The following is a 22221-nucleotide window of genomic DNA, read 5'->3' as shown; positions in this document are numbered from 1 at the left end:
CCCCTCTTTTTGTAGCTCTTTCCTTCTTTGAGATAGTGACCACAGGCAGATTATGAAGTCAGATCATCTAAGTTTAGGAGAAACTATTTATGGTATTTACTGTGTAACACTTGCATGGTATAGTTAGGCAAGAGATGATAAAATTCGTATTTTGCCTTCAAGACCAAATGTCACCTCACCTTTGCAGATCTCCAGATGTGTATGTTTGTTACTTAGCTCAGAAACCATGTGTCTTTAAATGGGTTTATATTTTTCTACTTTAAATAAAATTAATATAAGCATGTTTTTATACAAGTGTGCTTTTTTAGATGCACACATTTATATGATTAGATAATTTTCAGTTACTGTTTCTTTGATTATGTATTTTCTGAATTTGAATCCTGATACGGCTTTTGAAATTAGCCATTTTGGTGTCTATTTCTGTTACATTACAACTGGCACATTTCTTACTTTTCAGTGCTTTAATTGCCTTGTTATCTAAACTCTAGAATATATTCCAGTTAATTAAAGTCATGTGAATAATTGGGCTTGTTTTTTTTTTTTTTCTGGCTGTTATGATCTCTATTGATGAATTTGAAGGTAATTAAAAGTATAATTCTTTTCTTCTTTAGCATCAGACAACAGCCAGCGCTTTCGAGAAACCTGTTTTGCATTTGCATTGACACCACAACAAGTGCAGCAGATCAGTAGTTCCATGTAAGTTCTCTTCAAGTGTAACTTGCACCTTGGCCTTTGAAACCAGTAATGTCTATAATAAGTGATTTTTAAAAGCAGTGTATTGGGTGAGTATTAGTGTCATGCGAATATTAGTATTGAAAATGCTATTATAGTGTTAGTTATCTGAAGAACAGTTATATCTCTGATAATTTGAAGAACTTTAGGAGTAACAGTATCTTTGAATCAGCTTTCATGTGCATATTTTAAAAATAATTGTAGTTCCTACCCTGTCTTTTCTAGGGATATTTCTGGGACCAAATGTGACTTCACAGTGCAGGTCCAGTTAAGGTACAGTATTGTCTACAGTATATATCCAATGTTTAAAAGTTAATATTCCTTAAAGAGTCTTAAAAATTATGTAATTTTCAATAAGTATATTGAAAGTACTAGGTTTAGATGTTTGGGTGAGGGAAGACCTTCTCCTGTTATGAAATATCCTAATTTTTATACAGTTTAGATTTTAATATAGCGAGTCTTGTACCATATATCTAACCACCTTTCTCCGTTTTGGTTGCCTTTAGTTGGTTGAGAAGCTCCAGCTAATGATATGTTTAAATGATATGATAGTGTGAGCTCTTTAGAACTACTCTTTTGTGAATGTGCAAAGGATGACAAACTACTGTAAATACAGAACTAGTACTTAGGTTAAGTGTCTCACAGACTACCAAAAACCAAAACAGTCTAATTTGCTTTGTCCTGTATTTTAAATCATTAATTTAAAAACTCTATTCTAGATTTCATGAGACCTCTCTTGATAGTTTTGCAAAGACGAATGGAAAATTTTCTAGCATGGATTCACAGATTCCCCTTATTCAGTTTCTTTTCTTAGCTCATTTTTTCTAAGGATATCTAAGAATTCTTTTATGTTAATATGTCTCTCTGTCTTATATAAACCATCTTATGGTACTCTTTTTACTCTTTGACTATCCCTGTAGGAACCTAACTGCTCCACACTAGTCTTGTCGCAGTAGGGATAGAAGAGGAAGTATAAGACTGATGTTTTCCTCCATAAGCTGTTTTCCCTAAAGTGGGAAGGATCAGTCAAACAGATAGCCACAATCTCACTAATTGGATCCGAAGTTGTATGTACAAATTATAAATACATTAGGAGGTCAGAAAAGAGAATAAAGCACCCGCTCAGTGCTTTAGGGAATGATGTGAAAAACTCTGAAATTGGCTTAAAAATACAGTGATGAAAACAATGAGAAAGCAGAGGAGAGGTTGAAATCTTGATTTTATTATTTTTTTAAGTTTTATTTATTTTTATTTTTATTTTTTTTTTTTTTTTTTTTTTAAAGATTTTATTTATTTATTTGGCAGAGAGAGACACAGCGAGAGAGGGAACACAAGCACGGGGAGTGGGAGAGGGAGAAGCAGGCTTCCCGCGGAGCGGGGAGCCCGATGCGGGGCTCGATCCCAGGACGCTGGGATCATGACCTGAGCCGAAGGCAGACGCTTAACGACTGAGCCACCCAGGCGCCCCAAGTTTTATTTATTTTTAAAGATTTTATTTATTTATTTGAGAGAGAGACAGAGAAAGAAACAGAGACAGAGCATGAGCAGGGGGGAAGAGGCAGAGGGAGTGGGAGAAGCAGACTCCCTGCTGAGCAGGGAGCCTGATGCAGGGCTCCATCCCAGGACTCTGAGATCATGACCTGAGCTTAAGGCAAACTCTTAACCAGCTGAGCTGGTTAACCACCCAGGCACCCCTGAAGTCTTGATTTCAGAGTGCACTGACAAAGATGTTCCTATGTAAAAGGTACTTTATCCTCTGTCGGGGCAGAACATGATAATGACTGAGTAAATTAAAGGACTAAAGTATGATGCCTTCGTAATTATATAGTGCTGTAATTTTGCTTACTTCTGCATCAGCAGTTTTCTTTTGTTCATACTGATATGTGACATTATCGTTTGAAACTGTTTTTTAAACTGTTGCCTGGAGCCACCCATGGGGGTCTGTGCTAGGTCCCTCCCACCCCCCAACACACACTCTCTGAACCAAAGTAGTACTGCTTTGATCTATTTTGCATGTTTGACTTCTTGGTTAGTTTTCATTTGAAGAAAGAGTCCCAAGACTAAAGTAAAATTTGAAAACCATAGTTCTAGAACAAAAGATCTAGTTCCTGTCTTCAGTATTTTATATTAATATACATGCATTCTGTAACACAGCAACAGGTACGGTTCACCTTCCAAAGGAATGTTTTCTGTTTAAGATAGATCAGCCCTCTATTTCAGTGGTTTCGAGGGAATCTTGGTGGTTAAAAAATGGTTTAGCCCAAAAATGAATGAATGAATGAATGAATGAATGAATGAACGGTTTAGCCATTTTCAATTCAAATTCATCTCCAGAACTTGATGAAAAAAGAACCATTTTGTATTAGAGTTGGTAATTGTTAGGTGGTTCTTCGCGTTTTGATAAAATGGTTTTCATCCTAATCCCCTTACCCTCGTTAATAAGGTCTACAATCCCTGTGTATTATTTAAGTTGGGAGTGTATACCTATTATCCTAATTATAAGTTGTGTCTAAAGCATGAAAATAATTTGGTCAGGATTAGCGTCACTGTTTCCTCTATTAGATTCCTAGTCTGTTCTCATTTATGTACCTGTTTCCCCTCCCCACCACCATGAACTCCTTCACAGCAACTTTTTGCTATTCCTCTTTTTTCTTCTTTTCCCTTTGGTTTGTTAGGGTGCCTTAGATTTTTGCCTTTTACTTAAATGAATAGGAGTCAACTTGTCATATAAATCATTCTTTTCTGTAGCTTCAGGCAGCCAGAGTCTGTGTTTTAAATTTATCACTGCATTGGAATAATTTATTAAAAACTTTGTGGCATTCTTTTACTGTTGCAGTATAAAAGATTGTCCTGTAACAGGTTTTGCTGGGGTTAGAGATGATCCTATGAGCTTTGATGTCTGTGTATTTTCATCTGTGTTGCTATGTATATTTCAAGAAAATCTTTGTAGATCAGTAATTCTTAACTCCTTTATGGGTGGGTCCCTTACCCTTTGAGAATCTGATGGAAGCTACAGATTGTTTCCCCATACAGATGAATGTATATATGTACATAGAAAATTGTCCAGCTTGTGGATCCTCCCACATACAGATTCCATAGCCGGCAGGTTAAGACCCTACACCATAGATGTTGAGGGAAGATGTTTGTGTGTGATGAATATTTCACAGAATTCAGATAGGGTTCTTTTTAACATATAACTCAAAGATGCTGTGAATGTTCTATAAAGGTGGGATGAGCTGGGATGCCTGGGTGGCTCAGGTCGTTTAAGCGTCTACCTTTGGCTCAGGTCATGATCCCAGGGTCCTGGGAACAGGTCCCGCATTGGGCTCCTTGCTCAGCGAGGAGCCTGCTTCTCCCTCTGCTTGGCGCTCCCCTTGCTTCTTCTTCTCTCTCATAAATAAATAAAATCTTAAAAAAAAAAAAAAAAAAAGGTGGGATGAGCCTCAGCTGTATATTGGGAAAAGGAAGTTATTAAGATGTCTTAAATAGCAAATTAATAATTTGTTTCTTTATGTAAGCATGAACAGAGTGAGAATTTACAAATTATGTAGCTGTCCATAGTTTTCTTAAACAATTATGAGTTTCTAAAATAGTGTTTTAAATGTATGTAGATATAGTACAAATAATATTATTTTCAACACCTTCACTTCTCAGGGAATAATGGAGTACCTTGGCTTAGTGGCTAGAATTTGGTCTTAGGGATGGACTTATAGCATTTTCAGTATATTCTGCTAAGAACCAAGAAATGACTATTTTATAAGCAGATAAGTTTGAGAGATACTGTGTATTATATCTCCCTCTTAGAAAGTTACAGTGCATGTTACCCTAGCTCTGAGACGTTCTATATTAAGATAATTTAATTTTTTGATTCAGAATGTCTTTAATTTATTCCACTACAGAGCTTTTTTTTCCTCCCTAGAACATGCTTAAGCAAATGATCGGCAATATTATGAAGACAATTGTAGGTTGATAGTTGTGATCAGTGAAACTTTACATTGACAGAATTATTTATTTTCAGTTTGTGTAATGTGTGTATTCATCATGTGAAATGTCTAGCTCTAGTAGTTTTTGTTGTTAAGTTTAGCAACCTTTTAGATTAGCTATTGAACAAAAATATTGAGGTCATCCTTTAATAAAAGAAGTTAAACTTGTCCTTTATTGTTTAGGTTTTGTTTATCAGAAACCAGTTGTCCACAAGAAGATCACTTCCCACCCAATCTTTGTGTGAAAGTGAATACAAAACCTTGCAGCCTTCCGGTAAGTCCTAAAAGCTGTTTTTTAAATGCATTGGCAACATAGCTATCAAATAAGTCATGACAGCTGTTGTTAATCATAGTTTTTCATTAAGAAAACATCTTTATTTTGGATGTATATTCACGTGACTGTGTAAAACACTTGTACCAACTATGTATAATTAACAGCTGTGACATTAGCTGTGGAGACAAAGTCTAGGCCTTGGAGTTGGGTGTGGCAGTTTAGTGTTATACTGGATTTTGAGAGACAAGAAATTGTTTCAACAAAACCTCAGCAGTACTCTTGTGAGTCTGGAAGCCTGCGGTAGAATAGGGGAAGAATGCTGTGTCTTAAACAGAGAATGAGAGTGCAGGCTGTTATTGGTCACCTTTAAAATGATCCTTATATACTTATCCAAGCTCTTTATGAATTCATCCTGATTCCTAAGTTTTAGAGATTTGTAACTTCTATCGCCAGTATTATTCTCAGGCTTACTATAATGAGACTGTAGGGTTGTTTAGAGAAATAATCTTGTAAATGTTTGCTTCTCTAATTTTTAATGAAAATATTTATATTTTCCAGTATGTAGTTTGTGGGGGCTTTTTGTTTGTTTTAGGAATGGAAGTTGAAATGATTGTGGAAATAGTAAGTGGAAATAAATGATATTTCATCCTTAGGGTTATCTTCCACCTACAAAAAATGGTGTGGAACCAAAGCGACCCAGCCGACCAATCAATATCACCTCACTTGTCCGATTGTCCACAACAGTACCAAACACCATTGTTGTTTCTTGGACTGCAGAAATTGGAAGAGTAAGTAAATTTTTATTTCTACTAGATTTTAGTATTATAAGGAAGGGATAATCTCCATGGCTACCTGAGCTTATATGTAAATGATAATGTAAAATGAGTTGCAAAAGGATTTATTTTTGTCTCACAATGAATTTTCAACATGTTCCCATTTAAAAAATGGGATCATGCAGTATTCATTGTTTTATAACCTGATCCTTTCACTCAGCCATTTATCATGAACGTCTTTTTATGTTATTACGTGTTCATCTGCATGATTTCTAATGGCTAGGTCATATTCCAGTATGAATATGCCATAATTTAGTCTATTCCCTATTGTTGAGCAGTTAGTTGATTTATTGATTGATTGATTCATTGCTGTTTCAAAGATCATCCTAGTAGCTATGCTTTCGCAAACATATATCATAATTTCCTTAAATTCCCAGAAGTGGAATTCCTGAGTCAAAGAGCATGCAGAATTTAAAGAAATGTTGTGTACTTTGACAGATTGCCTTACCAGAAGATGTACAAATTTATTCTCTGACTTTCAGTGTTTGTGTGCCCCTTGACCCATACCCTATCAATACTTTTATCTTCTTTAAAATCTTTACCAAGTTTAGTAGGTAAATAAAGGCACCATGTTGTTTTGATTAGTGCTCCTTTTATTACTGAGGTTGAACATATTTTGTTGTGATTTACATTTTAAAATTATATCCATATTTATTTCTCTATTGCTGTTTTTCTTATTCTTATTTATGAATTCTTTATATATTAAGACTTAACCTCTTTCACATGTTGCAAATATTTGTTTCCAGTTTGTTTGCCTTTTACTTTTATTTATGTGATTATTTAATATTTAGAGGACTTAAATTATTATAGAGCCAAATTTTAACCAGTTTGTGTGTGTGTGTGTGTGTGTGTGTGTGTGTGTGTGTTCTTTCCTCCTCAGTCCCCATCACACTTAAGTCTGTCTGCCCTTCCCAACCTTACATAAATATTTGTTTATATTTTCTTCTAGACTTTTGAGGTTTTTTGTTTTACCTTTAAATAATCCATCGCAAGTTCTATGTGGTGTGAAATAAAAATTTACTTTCATTTTTTCAGTAGCCAGGTGGTCTGACACCATTAACTAAATAAATGCTGATTCAAAAGCCACCATTACTATGTGTTTGACTTTTATTTATCCTATGTGTGTTTCTGAATTTTTTTATATTGTTTCTTAGTCTTGCATTCTTTTTCTGGGACAATTTCAGAATGTTTTTGATTATTTCGGTTTTATCATGTGAGCTCATGTCTATTCATTAATTCATTTGAAATTCATTGAATGCTTACTGTATGCCATGCCTTTACTGAAAACTGACAGTACCATAGCGAGAAAAGAAAGTCCTCATTCTTTTAGAGCCTGAGGTCTGGAGCCAGGTGGTCAGACACAAAAAGGTGAACATACTTAGCAGAAGGACTATGGAAGGAGAGGTGTGCGGTGATTTTAGAGTATATTAAAGGGTACTTTGAATTAGGCAGAGGTCAGGTAGGGCTTCGCTGAGGAAGTAGTGACTGAGCCAAGAGTTAAGAGAAGGGTAGAAGGAAGCAGTTTGGGTGAAAGGTTCAGAGGACACAACCTGCACAACAGCTCAGTGGGCAGGGGTGAGCCTGGTTCTTTTCAGGAAACTGAGAGGGAGCCACTGGGGCTAGAGTGCAGAGAGTGGGGAAGAGCAGTGTACAGGATGAGGCTATAGAGGTAAGAAAGGGTCAGGCCATGCAGGGCCTGTGAGGTACTGTTAACGTTAAGGATATTCTCTCTCTCTCTCTCTTTTTTTTTTTTTAAATTTATTTATTTGAGAAAGAGCATGCTGGAGAGAGAGAGCACGCACGTGCACAGGCAGCGGGGAGGGACAGAGGGAGAGGGAGAAGCAGACTCCCGAGGAGCAGGGAGCCCAATACAGGGAGCCCAATGCAGGGCTTGATTCTAGGACCTGGGATCACGACCTGAGCCGGAGGCATACGCTTAACCAACTGAGCCACCCAGGCGCCCCAAGGATATTCTCTTTTTAAGCGAGAATTTTACAGTAGTATATTTCTGTTTACAAAAAGTCATTCTTCAGAGTGGTAAACAGTTTGAATGGAGGCCAGAATCATGCAGAGCAGTCACCTCTTAGGAACAAGCTATTGCTGAAGTATTAGTGGAAGAGAGCGGGTGTTAGCCTAGAGCGGTGGCAGTAGGGATAGAGAGAAGTCAGGGGTCAGTAGGACTGAGCAAGAAATTACAAGTAGGGGCGGAGAAAACCAAGAGATGTCAAGGATGACTCCTGGGTTTCTGGCTGGAGTGAGAAGGTAAATGATAATATTACCGAGATAGAGGAAACACTGAAAAAGGATTGAGTTTAGGCATGTTTTTGGTCATTTCATTGCTTTGGAGGAAGGAGTGTTGGAGAACTAGATGATGAAGAAAATCATGAGTTCAGTTTTGAAGCTTTTGAGTTTGAGATGCCTGGGAGACGTTCTAAATAGGCAATTGATACTAGACTCAGAGGGTAAGTTTGGGCTAGAGAAGAAAATGTGAGCTAAGGGTGAGGGAGGCTGTGAGGAGAGCAGAAGTGTTGGAAGAGTAATTACAGAGAGGGAGCCACATTCCCCTGCATGAATGAGATTGCTTTAAATTAGTACGTTGAGTTAGGGAGGATTAATTTATTTACAGTATTTAATATTTCCATTCCAGGAGCTGTATGTTTCTCCCTTTATTCAGAACTTTTATGTTCCTCAGTCATTTAATAGGTTTTTTCTTACAGATCTTCCATATTTTTTATTAATTCCTATATTGTTTATTGTTATAGTTGCTGTTGTTAAGTAGATCTTTTTTCTATTATATTTTCTAAAGACTTTATTTATTGTTGGTTTATTTAAAAGCTAGTTATTGTTGAATATTTACTTAATACTTGCATTCATATATTGGTTCCAACAGCTTTTTAATTGGTTTCTTGGTTTTTCCAGGTGGGCAGTTCTGAGTTTGAAAAGATGTATCGTTATACAAATAATGATAATCCTAGTACTTATGTCATAATTTCTTGTTTTCTGTTGTGCTGGCTAGAACCTGCAGAACAATGTTAAATAATGGGAGTGCTAGTGGACATGCTCAACTGTTTCTTACGAAAATGAGAATACTACTAGTACAAATAATGATGTAATTAATTTTTGACAGAACTTAATTGCATCAACAGTATACTCCTGTATTGCTCTTTTACTGGATATCTTTGTGAGACATGGATTTTGAATTTTATCAGAATCCTTTTTGACACCTATCAAGATTATATTTTTTTCCTTTGCTTAATTAAATATATCACCGTTAGGTTTTTGAAATCCTTTTAAATGTTTTACTTCTAGTGTACTTTGGGGGTTCGCCTTTGTCTCCCTTTTTGAAGAGGATATTGAAAAATGTTTTTTGTTTTGTATTGGGTTTTTTGCCTGTGGGTGTGAAACGTATAGCCTACCAGGGTGTTTACAATGAACTATGAAAGAAGTCCCAAACTTCGGCAGAGGAGGGAAATGTGGTGCTGATACAAAGCATTAGAGAAGAGAGGAAAGCCTTTCAAACCTCAGAAAGAAGACAGTATGTTCAGTGATTTGAAAGTGGTCTACTAGGTAAGATCTTTGTATAGACCACAGTCTACAAGTTAGAGACCTTCTTTTTGAAGTAAAACATTGAAAGAAAATTTTCTTTACCAAAGCCCAGAAGATAACTTATTATAATGTTTTTCTGTCACTAGTTTTAATTCAACTTGTAAGGATACTCTATTCATTTGCATAGGATCTCTTACTGTTTTGGGGATTATTAGTTACTACTGAGAAGTGTTAAAAATACATCTGCAAAGGAAATAGCAGAGTTAGTGTTAGCTAAAGCTAAGGTGGTAATCATATTACAATATATAAATGTGTCAAATGAACATGTTGTACACCTTAAACGTACACAGTGTTATATGTCAATTATATCTCAATTTTAAAAAGACAATAGATATATATATATTTTTTTTTTTTTAAAGAAGAGCCAATGTAGTGCTTGAAGGAAATAAGTGAACTGTATTGTAACTTCTTATCCTACCTCAGGGTAATCACTGCATTTAGCATTTATTAAAGTCTCATTGTTTATAGAAAAGTTATTTAGGTACTGGTATAAAGGACCCTTCATGAGTAGATTATATCTTAATATGGAGAAAATGTCCTTTGAACTTGATAGACAATTTTGAAGACTTTTGAGAAGGCATTTGACAAAAATATCAGTGTAATGCAGTATTTATGAGTAGTTGGAATTAAGTAGCACTTTGAAGGGTTAGCAGAAACAGTATATTATCTACCTAGACGAGATAGCTTGCCACTGTGAAGGTTTGGGGTTTTATGCTGCTGAATCTCTTTCAAGTGATACAAAATTGAATTCCATATTATCAGTACAAGTGGCATTTGTTAATACCTGACATTCTTTTTGCTGCTGCTGCTGCTGCTTTTTTTTAAATTTGGTTACATGTTTCAACTAGAGTGAACATACCTTTTCACTGAACTTGTAGTTGTGGTTTCTGCTTGATCTCTCCTTAAAAAATTATAAAAAGCCTCAGGGGGATTTCTAGTACTGAAGATTCAAGCTGTCAGTACATAATTTCACAGTGTTAATTAGCATTTCTCCGGTTTCTGTCATACTCGAAATATTAATCAAATAAATAATAAAGGTGAATAAGGTTTTTTTCCCCCAGAGGAAGCCTTTTAGTTTTATTTTAGATTGGTGTGTTGTATGCTGTAAAGTTTAGGCAAGTTTTAAGGTTCCTTGTAAATTAGCTTTTTTGACACTTCATTTTTTCCCCATAAAATATGTAACATATGAACATGGATAGGTTTCTGAACTCTAAGTGAAAATTTGGCCTTCCAGAGGATACTGAGGATATTTCCTCTTGTTGTCAGAAGGGGAATGCATATTTGAAAAGTCTGAAAGTTGGTTGGGAGGGTCAAAGCAAACAAGGTGTGTTATTGCAAGAACTGTTGAGAACTCCACTAGCCTTGGTCATTAAGTCCACTGTCCTGACAGCCCTGTTCTTTCTTCCTGGGTTCTAGTGCCAGCTCTGTCACCAAGCAGATGCATGATCATGAGCAGATGACATATCTTTTTGTGCCTCCTTTTAATGAACTCTTTACTTAGAAAAATACTTATCCTACCTGTCTCGTATAGGCCTTCTGCGAGGTTTAAATTAAGTAGATAATATATGTTAAGAGTGCTTCAGAAATTGTATGTAGCTGTAAGCTAGAAGGTGGCAGTAAGTATTCTTCCTTTTGCTTCTTTCCAAATCTCTTGATCTTCTTCTTGATCCCAACACCAAATGGAAAGTGGCCCTTCTCATTTAGAGATCTCTCCTACCCTTAATAAGCCTCAGCCCTCTTTTCTTCCTCTTATCCAGTCATGTACCCTTCACTCCGCGTTGGCTTTATTGATTAACTGTTTTCTTTGTTCCCTTCTCCTGCTACCATCTTCTCTACCAGTCCTCTGCTGGTAATGGATATTCATCTATTCATTTGCCAAACCAGCAGCTTCTCTTTGAAAATCTTTAGTATTCCCTTTGTGATAATGGCCCACGTAGGGTCTTTCAAAACTAGTTAGAGCTATAAAGAGAGATTCGATGGTATAGATTAGGAAGCCAATCTAATTTGTAATTTTTAAATAGCTACTATTTTAGACCTGTTACCTACTAAATGTGGTTTATGGTGATTTTGACATCTCACTGGCCTTGGTTTATATTTCAGTTTTAACAGTGGTTTTTTTTTTTTATAGAGGTGCCTCAAATTGATTAGCTTCGAGCATAGGTAGTCAGGTAATATAGAAGCATGACAGACCTGGCTTTATTGCTTGAAAGTTGCAAAATTCTTTTACTTCTCTATACTTCCCTTTCCTCGTCCATAAAAGTAGGTTTATGACCACCTCAGCAGCTTTTTGGTTAGGACTAAATTAATTCCTGTTCATGAAAACACCTGATAGTGCCTGGCCACACAGTAGGTGTTTTAACAAGTGTTAGTTTTCTTTCCCTATCATTGTGGGATTAAAATAGATGTACTATTTACTTACGTATGTTGTTTTTCTACATCTTTTTTTTTTTTTTTTTTCCAGAACTATTCCATGGCAGTGTATCTTGTAAAACAGTTGTCCTCAACAGTTCTTCTTCAGAGGTTACGAGCAAAGGGAATAAGGAATCCGGATCATTCTAGAGCTTTAAGTACGTATGATAAACTTATTTCATTTATGCAGCTGAACTATTTTGGTAAAGGTTAGAGTAGTATATTTTCAACGAAAGAAATTTCTTTTCACTAGAGCTTGTTATAGAGGATTCAAAACACTGAAAGCTTGTTTTCTGAATAAAGTAAATCAAGACTTAGAAGTAGTTTTAATATCTTTGTTATGACCTATATTTTATAATCTCTATTTTACTGACCTTAAAAGTAACTTTAGAAAGCCAGTAAATGAATATGGAAGAATATTTTACTGTAACTTCATAAAATAAATGTTTATGGAATTCTAGGAGACAGGAAGGAAATCTTGGCATGTATTTCATGAGAATTATTTTGTATTTAAGGTTTATCCAGGAGAAATGTGCAGGGTATGTGATGACTATATCCCTGAATTAATAAAGTAAAAAGATAGTGGGATGGTAAAAATAATAACGAAGCAGGTTTTGTTAATCAGTTATGTAGGCCTTGGACAAGTCACTCTTCTTCTCTGAGTTTCATGTTCCTCATCTGTAATAAGAGGTTGTTACTACGTGATTTCTAAAGCTCCTCCAAAGTCTGGGCTCATAGTTATGAATAACTAGATGGTTCGTAGAGTTGTGTAGAATTTGAGATGCAGCAAGGTCTACAAATTGACCGTTCTAGCCTCAGTTTTTGAGGATGAAGGCCAGAGGTTGGCAGCCTTTCCCAGGAGGAGAAGTAAGTTCTTCTTTTGTTCTCTTCTTTGTGAGAGATAGATTCTTTATGGATGGATGAATTCAGAGATGGGGCTGGACACAGGGAACAAAACTTTTACAGGCAGGGATTAGATAGCTCCTCTTTAAGGGTTCTTGATGTGAGTTGATTAATGAAACCCACTCTCAGATTTAGTTAGGCACACTCTGGTGAAAAGAACTAAAGTAGTAAGGCCAGCTTTCCTCTCACTTTCCTCTGTATAGCTTTTATCTTTTTTTGCTAACCTGTTTCTGTGCCAGAGTAAAAGATCCCACTACTTCTGAATAGCAGTATGCCCTCAGTAGTTCATTAAAGGACTTTTCTGCATTAAAAGAACCCTTTTTAAAATGCAAATAATCCTTAGTCAAGAGGAGCACACTTTTGGCTAATGCCTCTGTAGGCATTCCTCAAAAGACAGTGGAGAGCTAGAATGACAGCACTGGTTTGGGGTCTAGGGGAGAGGAAGCACCAGTTGGCAGGGACAAAGAAGAACAGAGACAGACATCTGCTTTGTAGCACCATCTGGAGGGAGAGTAGGAAGGTGAGCCAGGATTATTTTATTTTCTGGAAGGAACGACTGTTAGTCACTATTAAGCAGCAACAACTTCTTAATTCAGCGGCTATTTATTTCATCTCTGATACAATGCTGGAAGTGGAGAGTAGTTGCAGAGTGAGTGGGATTTTTGTGACAGTTTATATCTTATCTTACTTGCCTGGAGAACCAATAAAACATTAATTAGGATCCTACTAGTAAGATATTCGTTGTAATTGACCAAAGAACAGATTGTTTGCCTTTATACTATCCATAAAGAAATAACTTTCTGAATAAATTAATTGTGTAATTAAAAGAGTGTATAAAACAACTTGACAGAAGAAAATGTTGACAGGTTTCTCCAGATTTTTGAAAAATCAAATGGCCTAAAAATATATTCATTGTAAGTCATTCTTAATCTTATCAGTAAATCTGCTGGCAGAGTTGTATTCATCAAATCAGGCACTATTATGTTCTTGAAAGAATAAACTTAGTAATATTGAGACTTTTCACAGAGACATCTACTCTGATTCATTTGATTTAGTAGATTTAGTAGATTTTTGTCTTGTGGTTTCCACCTTTGTGTAGAGTTGTCTCCTCTATCGCAAAGGCAGCCCTTGACTAATTTTTGGTCACGTTCCTGTCTCCTCTCCTTCTTCCCTGCAGCAGTCACTTTAAACCTTGGCCATAGTTTACTCAGACACTACTCCCCCTCTCGTAGCACACTGCCACTGCAAGAAAATTGGGGCTACAAGAGGTGAATTCCCTCAAATGTCCATTTCTTCCTTAATCTTAGTGCTGCCATAACTGCTTTTCAGCTTATCTACACTTGTACCTATCCTTACTTATTCTCTTCAGTCTTAGGAGGAAATGTCCCTTTTTCTGCTCAAAGTTAATCTTGTATTCATTTATTCTTCTCATTCAAGAAATTATATTAAGAGTCTACAGTGTTCCAGGCACAGGAGAATATAGCATTAAACAAGACACACACCGTCTCTGCATCCCTTAGAAGTTTGTAGTCTGGTGGGAAAGACAGAATTAAGTGACTGAACGAGTCATTAATGAATTACAGTTGTGACATGTGCCTTAAAGAAAAAAGACAGGGAACTCTGGAGGTAATAACAGAAGAACGTAGTCCTCTCTGGTGCTGTGATGTTTAAGATAAGATTATAAGGGTGAGGAGGAGTTAAGCCCCAAGATGAGAGGGGAATATGCCAAGAGACGAGGACAGTGGAGCTAGAGAAAAGAGAACAAAGGAGGACAGTGGCCAGAGAGATAGCCATGGGGTGAGTTCATACAGATGACATAAAGGTAGATGATAGAAAACCCTGAAAAGATTTTTAAGCAGTGACATCATCAGATTTGGGTAATAAGAAGGTTGCTCTGAAGACTGAATTGAGGAGAGGCTGGACTGATAAGATGAGGCCACTGAGGAACCTGTTGTCCAGGTAAGAGGTGATGGTGTCTTAAACATAGGTAATGGTGATGGACATAGAAGTTGATGGCTCGAGAACTGTTGAAGGGTAGCTGTGGTGGCAGATTACATGTGGGGAGTGAAGGAAAAGGAGAAGTCTAGGAGGAGTTACATGGTAGGGCCATTTACTGAAATGGAGAACAGTGTGGAAAAGATTGAGGTAACGGAGGAAAGATCAGAGTGTATGCTTACACTAGTATTTGAGATGTCTGTGAGACATCCAGGTGGAGATGCTCAGAAGCAGTGTTATGAGACCTCACTCCCTCATTTATCTGCTCTCTGTCCCTCTATAAACTCTTCCTGTCAGCCTTACCTGTCAGGTCTTTTTCATCCTTTAAAAAATACATAAACAGGCTATTGTCTACTCTAGATAGAGCTCTGTGTTCCTCCGGTTGTCCTCATCCTACTTTCTTCAAAGAGTGGTCTACACTTGCTGTCCACCTCCTCATTGCAAGCCATGTGCTCTTTTAACTCCCATCGTTCCACTGATGTCACTACTGACAGTCTGATTGCCAAATTTAAACTTTCTTTCCAGTTTTCATCTTAGATATTTTTGCTGCATTTCCTACCAACCTCTTTCTCCTTGAAAGACTCTTCTCTATTTTTTCTCAGTTACTTGCCTTCAGTGGATTCTCTTAAGGGAAGCATCCTAAATGTTTGTTTTCCCTGGGGTGTCATCCCTGGTCCATTTTCTGCATACTTTACCTAGAGATAATCACATCTAGTCTTACGGTTTAAATGAGCACCAGCTCCCAAATACCTTCCTCTCAGACCTTCCCCTGAGTTTCAAATACAGATATGTATAGCTGGCTAACTGCCTTCACCAAAACATTCCACTGGTTCCTCAGATTCAGTTATTTAAAACCAAACTCACCAAATCCTATCAAACTTCCACCCTAAATATTTCTCAAATCCGTCTTCTCTTTCTCTCTCCCTACCATCGCTGCCCTCGTTTAAGCTCTCATATTCTGTCTTTGTTTAAAAAACCTATTCTTAAGTAATCTATCCCTCTTTGTTCTTGGCCTCTCTTCATCTCTCTCTCCTGGTAGCAACCTAAGTGATTAATGCAGATCTAATCTTACCATTCCCTTGCAATCCATAGCTTCTTAACGTCGTGAAGTAAAAACTCCCAACTTTGTTAGCATGACAGATGTAGCTTTCCATGAAGTGGCACCTGCTTACTGCTTCCCAGGGTCATCTGTATTCACTCTTATTCTTATACGTTATATTCCATAAATACTGAATTCTTTTCTTTTATGCACTGCTCTGCCAGTATTGTTCTCTGTGCCTCCGAACTTCCCTCTTCTTTGCCTGACTCCAGTTATCCTTCATACTTCACTTTTTCCAGGAGGCATCTCAGAACCCCGGAGTGGGCGAGTTGACTTTGAGCTAGGTCCTTGAACACATTTGCATTAGAGCACATTACAGATGATCCCACTGAGCATCTTTACTCTCTACTAGACTCTGAGTTCCTCTGGACAGGAATTTAATCTTACTTATCTTTGAATTCCTAGTGCACAGTTCCTGGCGCATAGCAGATCCTCAGATTTTTGTTGAGGTAAACTGATTAAAAGAAAGGTAGAATAAAAATCCGGTCTCTGTGCCTCTGTTTCCTTGCCTATAAAATGAAGTATTGGCCTTAATATGTTCAGGTGTTTACAGCCTTAAAGTTCTAAAAGGATGACTATAAAATAATCTGATATTAAGGAATGATAGAAATAATTAAACAAACAAACAAACAAAAAACCCAGCCCTAAAGCAGCAGAAATAGAGAAATCTGTGATGATGGAAATTTTGTACATTTGCAGTGTCCTGTGTGGTAGCTTCCAGCAACATGTGGCTCTTGAGCTCTGAAATGTGGCCAGTGCAACTGAGGAACTGAATTTTAAATTATATTTAACTTAAATTTAAATATAGCTAAGTGTGACTGACTAGTGGCTAACTCTCATAGGTCATGACAACAGAGATTTTTAAAAAGATTAAATGTGGCTCGCTATAACTTCATTATAGGTCAAATAATAAAATACTGTTAACCACTGCACTCACAGTGACACAGGAAAACTTTAATTCCCGGAAGACTTCCCACACGTTGGTTGATGTTGCAGGGTAAATATTATGACTTGTCTTTATTTTTTACTCCCTTGCCCACACATTATAAGGATTTGCTTATTTTATTTTTCCTCACTTTCTTGTGATTAAATTTAACATGGTGATTCTCCCCCCTTTCTCTTCTTTCTTTTGGTTATGTTTTTTGAAGTATAGTTTATAAAAGTAAAAATTCACCTTTTTAATTCTACAGATTGATGAATTTTACAGGTGCATGGAATCATGAACCACAGCCACAATCAAAATATAGAACATCCTTCATCCCAGAAAGTTCCCCTGTGGCCTCTTGCAGTTCATTTCATCCCCTTATTCCCCGTTCCTATAACCATTGGTGTGATTTCTGTCTCCATAGTTTTGTCTTTTCTAAAATGTCAGATATTTGAAGTCCTGCAGCCTGTAGCTTTTTATGTTTGGCTTCTTTAACTTAGTAAATGCTTTTGAGGCTCATCCATGTAGTTTGTTCTTTATTACTGAGTAGTATTCCATTTATCTGTACCATCATTTGTTTATCCATTTATCATTCAGTGGACAGTTAGGTTGTTTCCAGTTTTGCATTATCACAAGTAAAGCTGCTAGAATATTTACATTTTGCCTATGGATATTCCAGTTTTGTAGACATATGTTTTTGTTTCTCTTGGGTAAATATTTAGGACTCAGATAGCTGGGTCACATGAAATGTGTATGGAAAACAGATTGGCAGTTTCTTATAAAATGTATATGCCATTTGTGTATTCCTACCAATGATGTATGTGATTTCGAGTTTTTCTCCATCATCACTAGTGCTTGGTATTGTCAGGCTGCTTTGATTTTTGGCTATTCTGGTCAGTGTTTAGTAGTATCTCATTATGGTTTTAATTTGCATTTTCCTAATGACTAATGATGTCACGTGCTTATTTGGTATCCTTATAGCTTCTTTGATGCAGTGTCTGTTCAAATCTTAAGAACCACAGGAGGTTTGAGCTGAAAAGATTTAGAGATTATCTGGTGTGGGTTCTTACTTTGCTAGAAGCAAAATTAAGCTCAGAGAGGAGGATTGACTTGTCTAAGATAGCTTAATTAGTTTATGGACAAATAAATATAAAACTCAGTTGTATGGGGAAAAAGCAATTGAACTTTTTTTCTTTTCATAATTTGAAAATAGAATTAATATATTTTCATAATTTAAAAATAGAACTAATAGAAAAATAGAATTAATGTATTAACATATAAAATATGGTAATATATTTTATTATCTGAGCTTTGGAAAAATTTATAAAATAATATTGGCATAAAAATATTGGTCATAATTTAAAAGAAAGAAAAACTTCATTCAGTTTCTTAGAGTTATAAAAGGAAAAGGTTCTGCCATTAGTTGAGTATGTCAGCTTACTATAGAAATTTCCTTTATGTTACTGCAATGCAGTTTTTGTTCCATGGATGAGAAATAGGGAACTTACAGGAAATATAGTCAGTCTATAGATATGTGGTTGTTTTTCTTCTTTTGCCTATGATAGAAATTATAAACCATGTAATTGTTTTTATTTTTCCATCCAGTTAATTGGAAATAATTAAACATTATTTTTGAGGTTTTTTTAAGCTTCCTCATTTTAAGTTCCTTGTTCTTTTTCTTATGTTGCATCACTGATGTATCTTTAATAAACATGCTCTGTTTGTTTGTTCTCTCTTCAATGAATGTCAGTTAAAGAGAAATTGACCGCGGATCCAGACAGTGAAATAGCTACAACCAGCCTAAGGGTTTCTCTACTATGTCCAGTAAGTGTTAACTAATACTTGCTTTCCAGAAGATTCAACATACATTTTTCTCCTTTTATGAAGTATTTCCAGTATTTGCAAAATGATGTTTACTTTTGAAATATGCCCACCTTTGTCACAGTTTCTGAAAAGTAGAAAGACATTATTATTTAGTCATAGGATTTGGAATCTAACCAAAATTTTAAGTCTGTAAAAATTTTCTACTCTTAGTAAACTGTGTTTAAATATTGCTTGTGATTAATGATTCTCTCTCAGACTCAAGTGTAAAGTCTTCAGATAAGGAATGGGCATTATCTTGGTATATTTATTAAAATTGTATTTTAAAAAATAGTATCATTTTGAATAGAAATCTAGCCATGATTTACCCATACATTCAATTTAACCATTTTGCCAACAATGACTACATTGTAAGACTCCACCAATGAAAAACTGTTCTATTTAGCCTGAATAACTGAATTGGTTATGCATATAAAAATAACCTAGAAATATTTTTAAACCAGAAAATGAGGTCAAAATCAATCATTTGTACAAAATGGATATAAGGTCCAAAACATACCAGATGATTAAACTTGTAGCGAAAAAGTTTCCCCCCAAAACGTGTTAAGATCTGTTTCTTAACCAGTTTGATGTTAGGTCCACCAGTTGTAGGAGTGGTAATTGAATGTGGCTTTCATACAGAAATATGTGAAAAACTAGGAGTAAATTACTTTGACATTTTAATTACCTTTTGTTCTATAATTAATCAAATTAATCATATCTAAATTGGGGAGAAAGTATGAAGAATAAGAGGACACAGCTGTTTCCTGATTTGCCTGGATTGTTGAAAGCTTTTAATATTGAAATCCTACTAATCTAAGATGAAGATGAAGTTATTGTATTCTTAAACAAATAATTTAAACAGAAACTAAATTTTATTTGTCCTACATCTTAGTCTTTTGTAATTTATAAAATCTCAAACACAAGATGAAAAAGTCATTAGCTCATGAATTAGTTTATAATACTGTATTTGATGTAGCTCTTAAAAAACTTTTTTGTTGAGCGCCTGGGTGGCTCAGATGGTTAAGCGTCTGCCTTTGGCTCAGGTCATGATCCTGGGGCCTTGGGATCAAGTCCCACATCTGGCTCCTAGCTCAGCAGGAAGCCTGCTTCTCCCCTCTCCCTCCCACTCCCCCTCCTTGTGCTCCCTCTCTCGCTGTCTCTCTGTCTGTCAAATAAATAAATAAAATCTTAAAAAAAAAAAAACAGAAAACTTTTTTGTTTTATAATACTGCTAAGGGAACCCCTGTTCATTATTAGGCTTTTGTAAAATTATAGAAATACAGTGGAGTTAATAAAACCCCCAAATCCTATCACTTTGTATATATCCTTCTATCTTTTTATTCCTTACAATAAATCTTTTTCTTAGGGAAAATATTTGGTTCCAGTCTTTTTAATGTTGTTATTAAAATTCTTTCCCAAATATATGATGCAATCATTGACAGAACTGAAAGGAGAAATAGGAAGCAAAATAATAGTAGAAGACTTCATACCCCACTTTCAGTTATGAATAGAATAACCAGACAGAAAGTCACTGAAGAAGCAGAGGACTTAAACACTATAGACCAATTGGACCTTTCAATATATATAATACCCCACCCAGCAACAGCAGATTACACATTCTTCTCAAGTGCACATGGAACATTCTTCAGTATAGACCATGTGTTAGACCATAAAACAAGCCTTAACAAGTTTAAGTCATACAAAGTATCTTCTTCTACCAAAGTGGGATGAAACTAGAAATTAACAGCAGAAGGAAAACAGGAAAGTCCACAAATCGGTGGAAATTAAACAACACACTCTTAAACAGCCAGAGAAGTTGTCACAGGGAATTTAGAAAATATCTGGAGACAAATGAAAATACAATGCTCCAAAACTTACAGGATGCAGCAAAAGCAGTAGGAAGAGGGATGTTTATAGCCGTTAATACTTACATTAAAAAAGAAGTAAGATCTCAAATCAACTATCTTAACATTAAGCCTCAAGATGCTAGAAAAACAAACTAAACCCAAAGTCAGCAGAAGGAAGGAAATAACAAAGATTAACACAGAGATAAACGAAACAGAGAATAGAAAAACAATAGAAAAAAAAAAACGAGACCAAGTTTCATTGGTTTTGGTTTTTCAAAAAGATCAACAAGATTGACAAACCCTTAGCTGGACTAAGAAAAAAAGAGGGGGGACTCCAATAGCCAAAATTAGAAATGAAAGAGAAGGGGCGCCTGGGTGGCTCAGATGGTTAAGCGTCTGCCTTCGGCTCAGGTCATGGTCCCAGGGTCCTGGGATCGAGTCCCGCATCAGGCTCCCTGCTCCTTGGGAGCTTGCTTCTCCCTCTGTCTCTCTCTCTCTCTGTCTCTCAAGAATAAATAAATAAAATCTTAAAAAAAAAAAAAAAGAAATGAAAGAGAAGATAACTACAACTGATGAACTGATACAACAGAAATAAAAAGGATTATAAGATACTACTATGAACAATTATGTGTCAACAAACTGGATAACTTAAAAGAAATAAATTCCTAGAAACATAACAACCTACCAAGACTGGATCATGAAGAAATAAGAAATCTGAACAAACCTATATCTAGTGAGGAAATTGAAGCACCAATCAAAGATCTCCCAACAAAGAAAAACCCAGCACCCCATGGCTTCACCAGAGCATCCTCCATAATGTTTAAATAAAGTACATTTAACACCAAGTCATTTTCAAACTCTTCCAGAGAATTGAAGAGCAGGGAATACGCTCATACTCATTCTCTGAAGCTAGTATTACCCTGATCCCCAGACTAGACAAAACCAAACCACTAAAAAAAAAAATCACACCATGACCAAGTGGGATTTGTAGCTGGAATGTAAAGATGGTTCCGCATACAAAAAGTCAATCAATGTGGGACGGCTGGGTGACTCACTTGGTTAAGCATCTGCCTTGGGCTCAGGTCATGATCTCCAGGTCCTGGGGTCGAGCCCCACATCAAGCTCCCTGCTCAGCAGGTGGTCTGCTTCTCCCTCTCCCTGTGTCCCTTCCTACTGTTCACACACACTCTCTCTCTCAAATAAAATGTTTTTTAAAAAAATCAATGTAATATACCACATTAACAAAATGAAGGACAAAAACCACATGAGTATCTCAGTGGATTCAGAAAAAGCATTTTGCAAAGTTCAGTACTCTTTCATCATAAAAACAACTAATAGGAATAGAAAGAAGCTTCTGCAACATAATAAAAGCCATATATAAAAAGCCGACAGCAAACATGATACTCAACAAAATAAGAATGCCCACCCTCATCACTGCTATTCAACACAGTCCCAGAAATTCTGGCCAGAGCAATTACACAAGAAAAAGAAATAAGACATACAAATTGGAAAGGAAGTAAAATGATCTCTGTTCATAGATGTCATGATTTTTTATGTAGAAAACCCTAAAGATTCCACAAAAAAAACAGTGTTACAGGATACAAAATCAAGATACAAATTTAGTTGTGTTTTTAAACACTAACAATAAACAGTCCAGAATGGAAATTAAGAAAACAGTCCTATTTACAATAGCATCAAAAATAATAAATTACTCAGGAATAACCTTAGCCAAGGAAACAAAAGATTTGTACA

The 22221-nt window shown here is 36.0% G+C and overlaps 1 protein-coding gene across 2 annotated transcripts in view; it reads left to right on the top strand.

Annotated features, from left to right (window-relative positions):
* PIAS1 (protein inhibitor of activated STAT 1) overlaps positions 1–22221 on the top strand; it is a 119266-nt gene that overhangs the window by 76235 nt on the left and 20810 nt on the right. For both annotated transcript variants that reach the window (XM_036087085.2, XM_036087086.2), the window contains exons 3-8: positions 612–696; positions 958–1005; positions 4899–4989; positions 5643–5777; positions 11890–11995; positions 18510–18583. In XM_036087085.2, the coding sequence (XP_035942978.1) occupies positions 612–696; positions 958–1005; positions 4899–4989; positions 5643–5777; positions 11890–11995; positions 18510–18583 (539 nt within the window). The remainder of the gene's footprint in view (positions 1–611; positions 697–957; positions 1006–4898; positions 4990–5642; positions 5778–11889; positions 11996–18509; positions 18584–22221) is intronic.

This window comes from Halichoerus grypus, chromosome 8, assembly GCF_964656455.1.
Source record: "Halichoerus grypus chromosome 8, mHalGry1.hap1.1, whole genome shotgun sequence".
Classification (NCBI taxonomy): domain Eukaryota; kingdom Metazoa; phylum Chordata; class Mammalia; order Carnivora; family Phocidae; genus Halichoerus; species Halichoerus grypus.
This window is presented reverse-complemented; position numbering and strand designations above follow the sequence as displayed.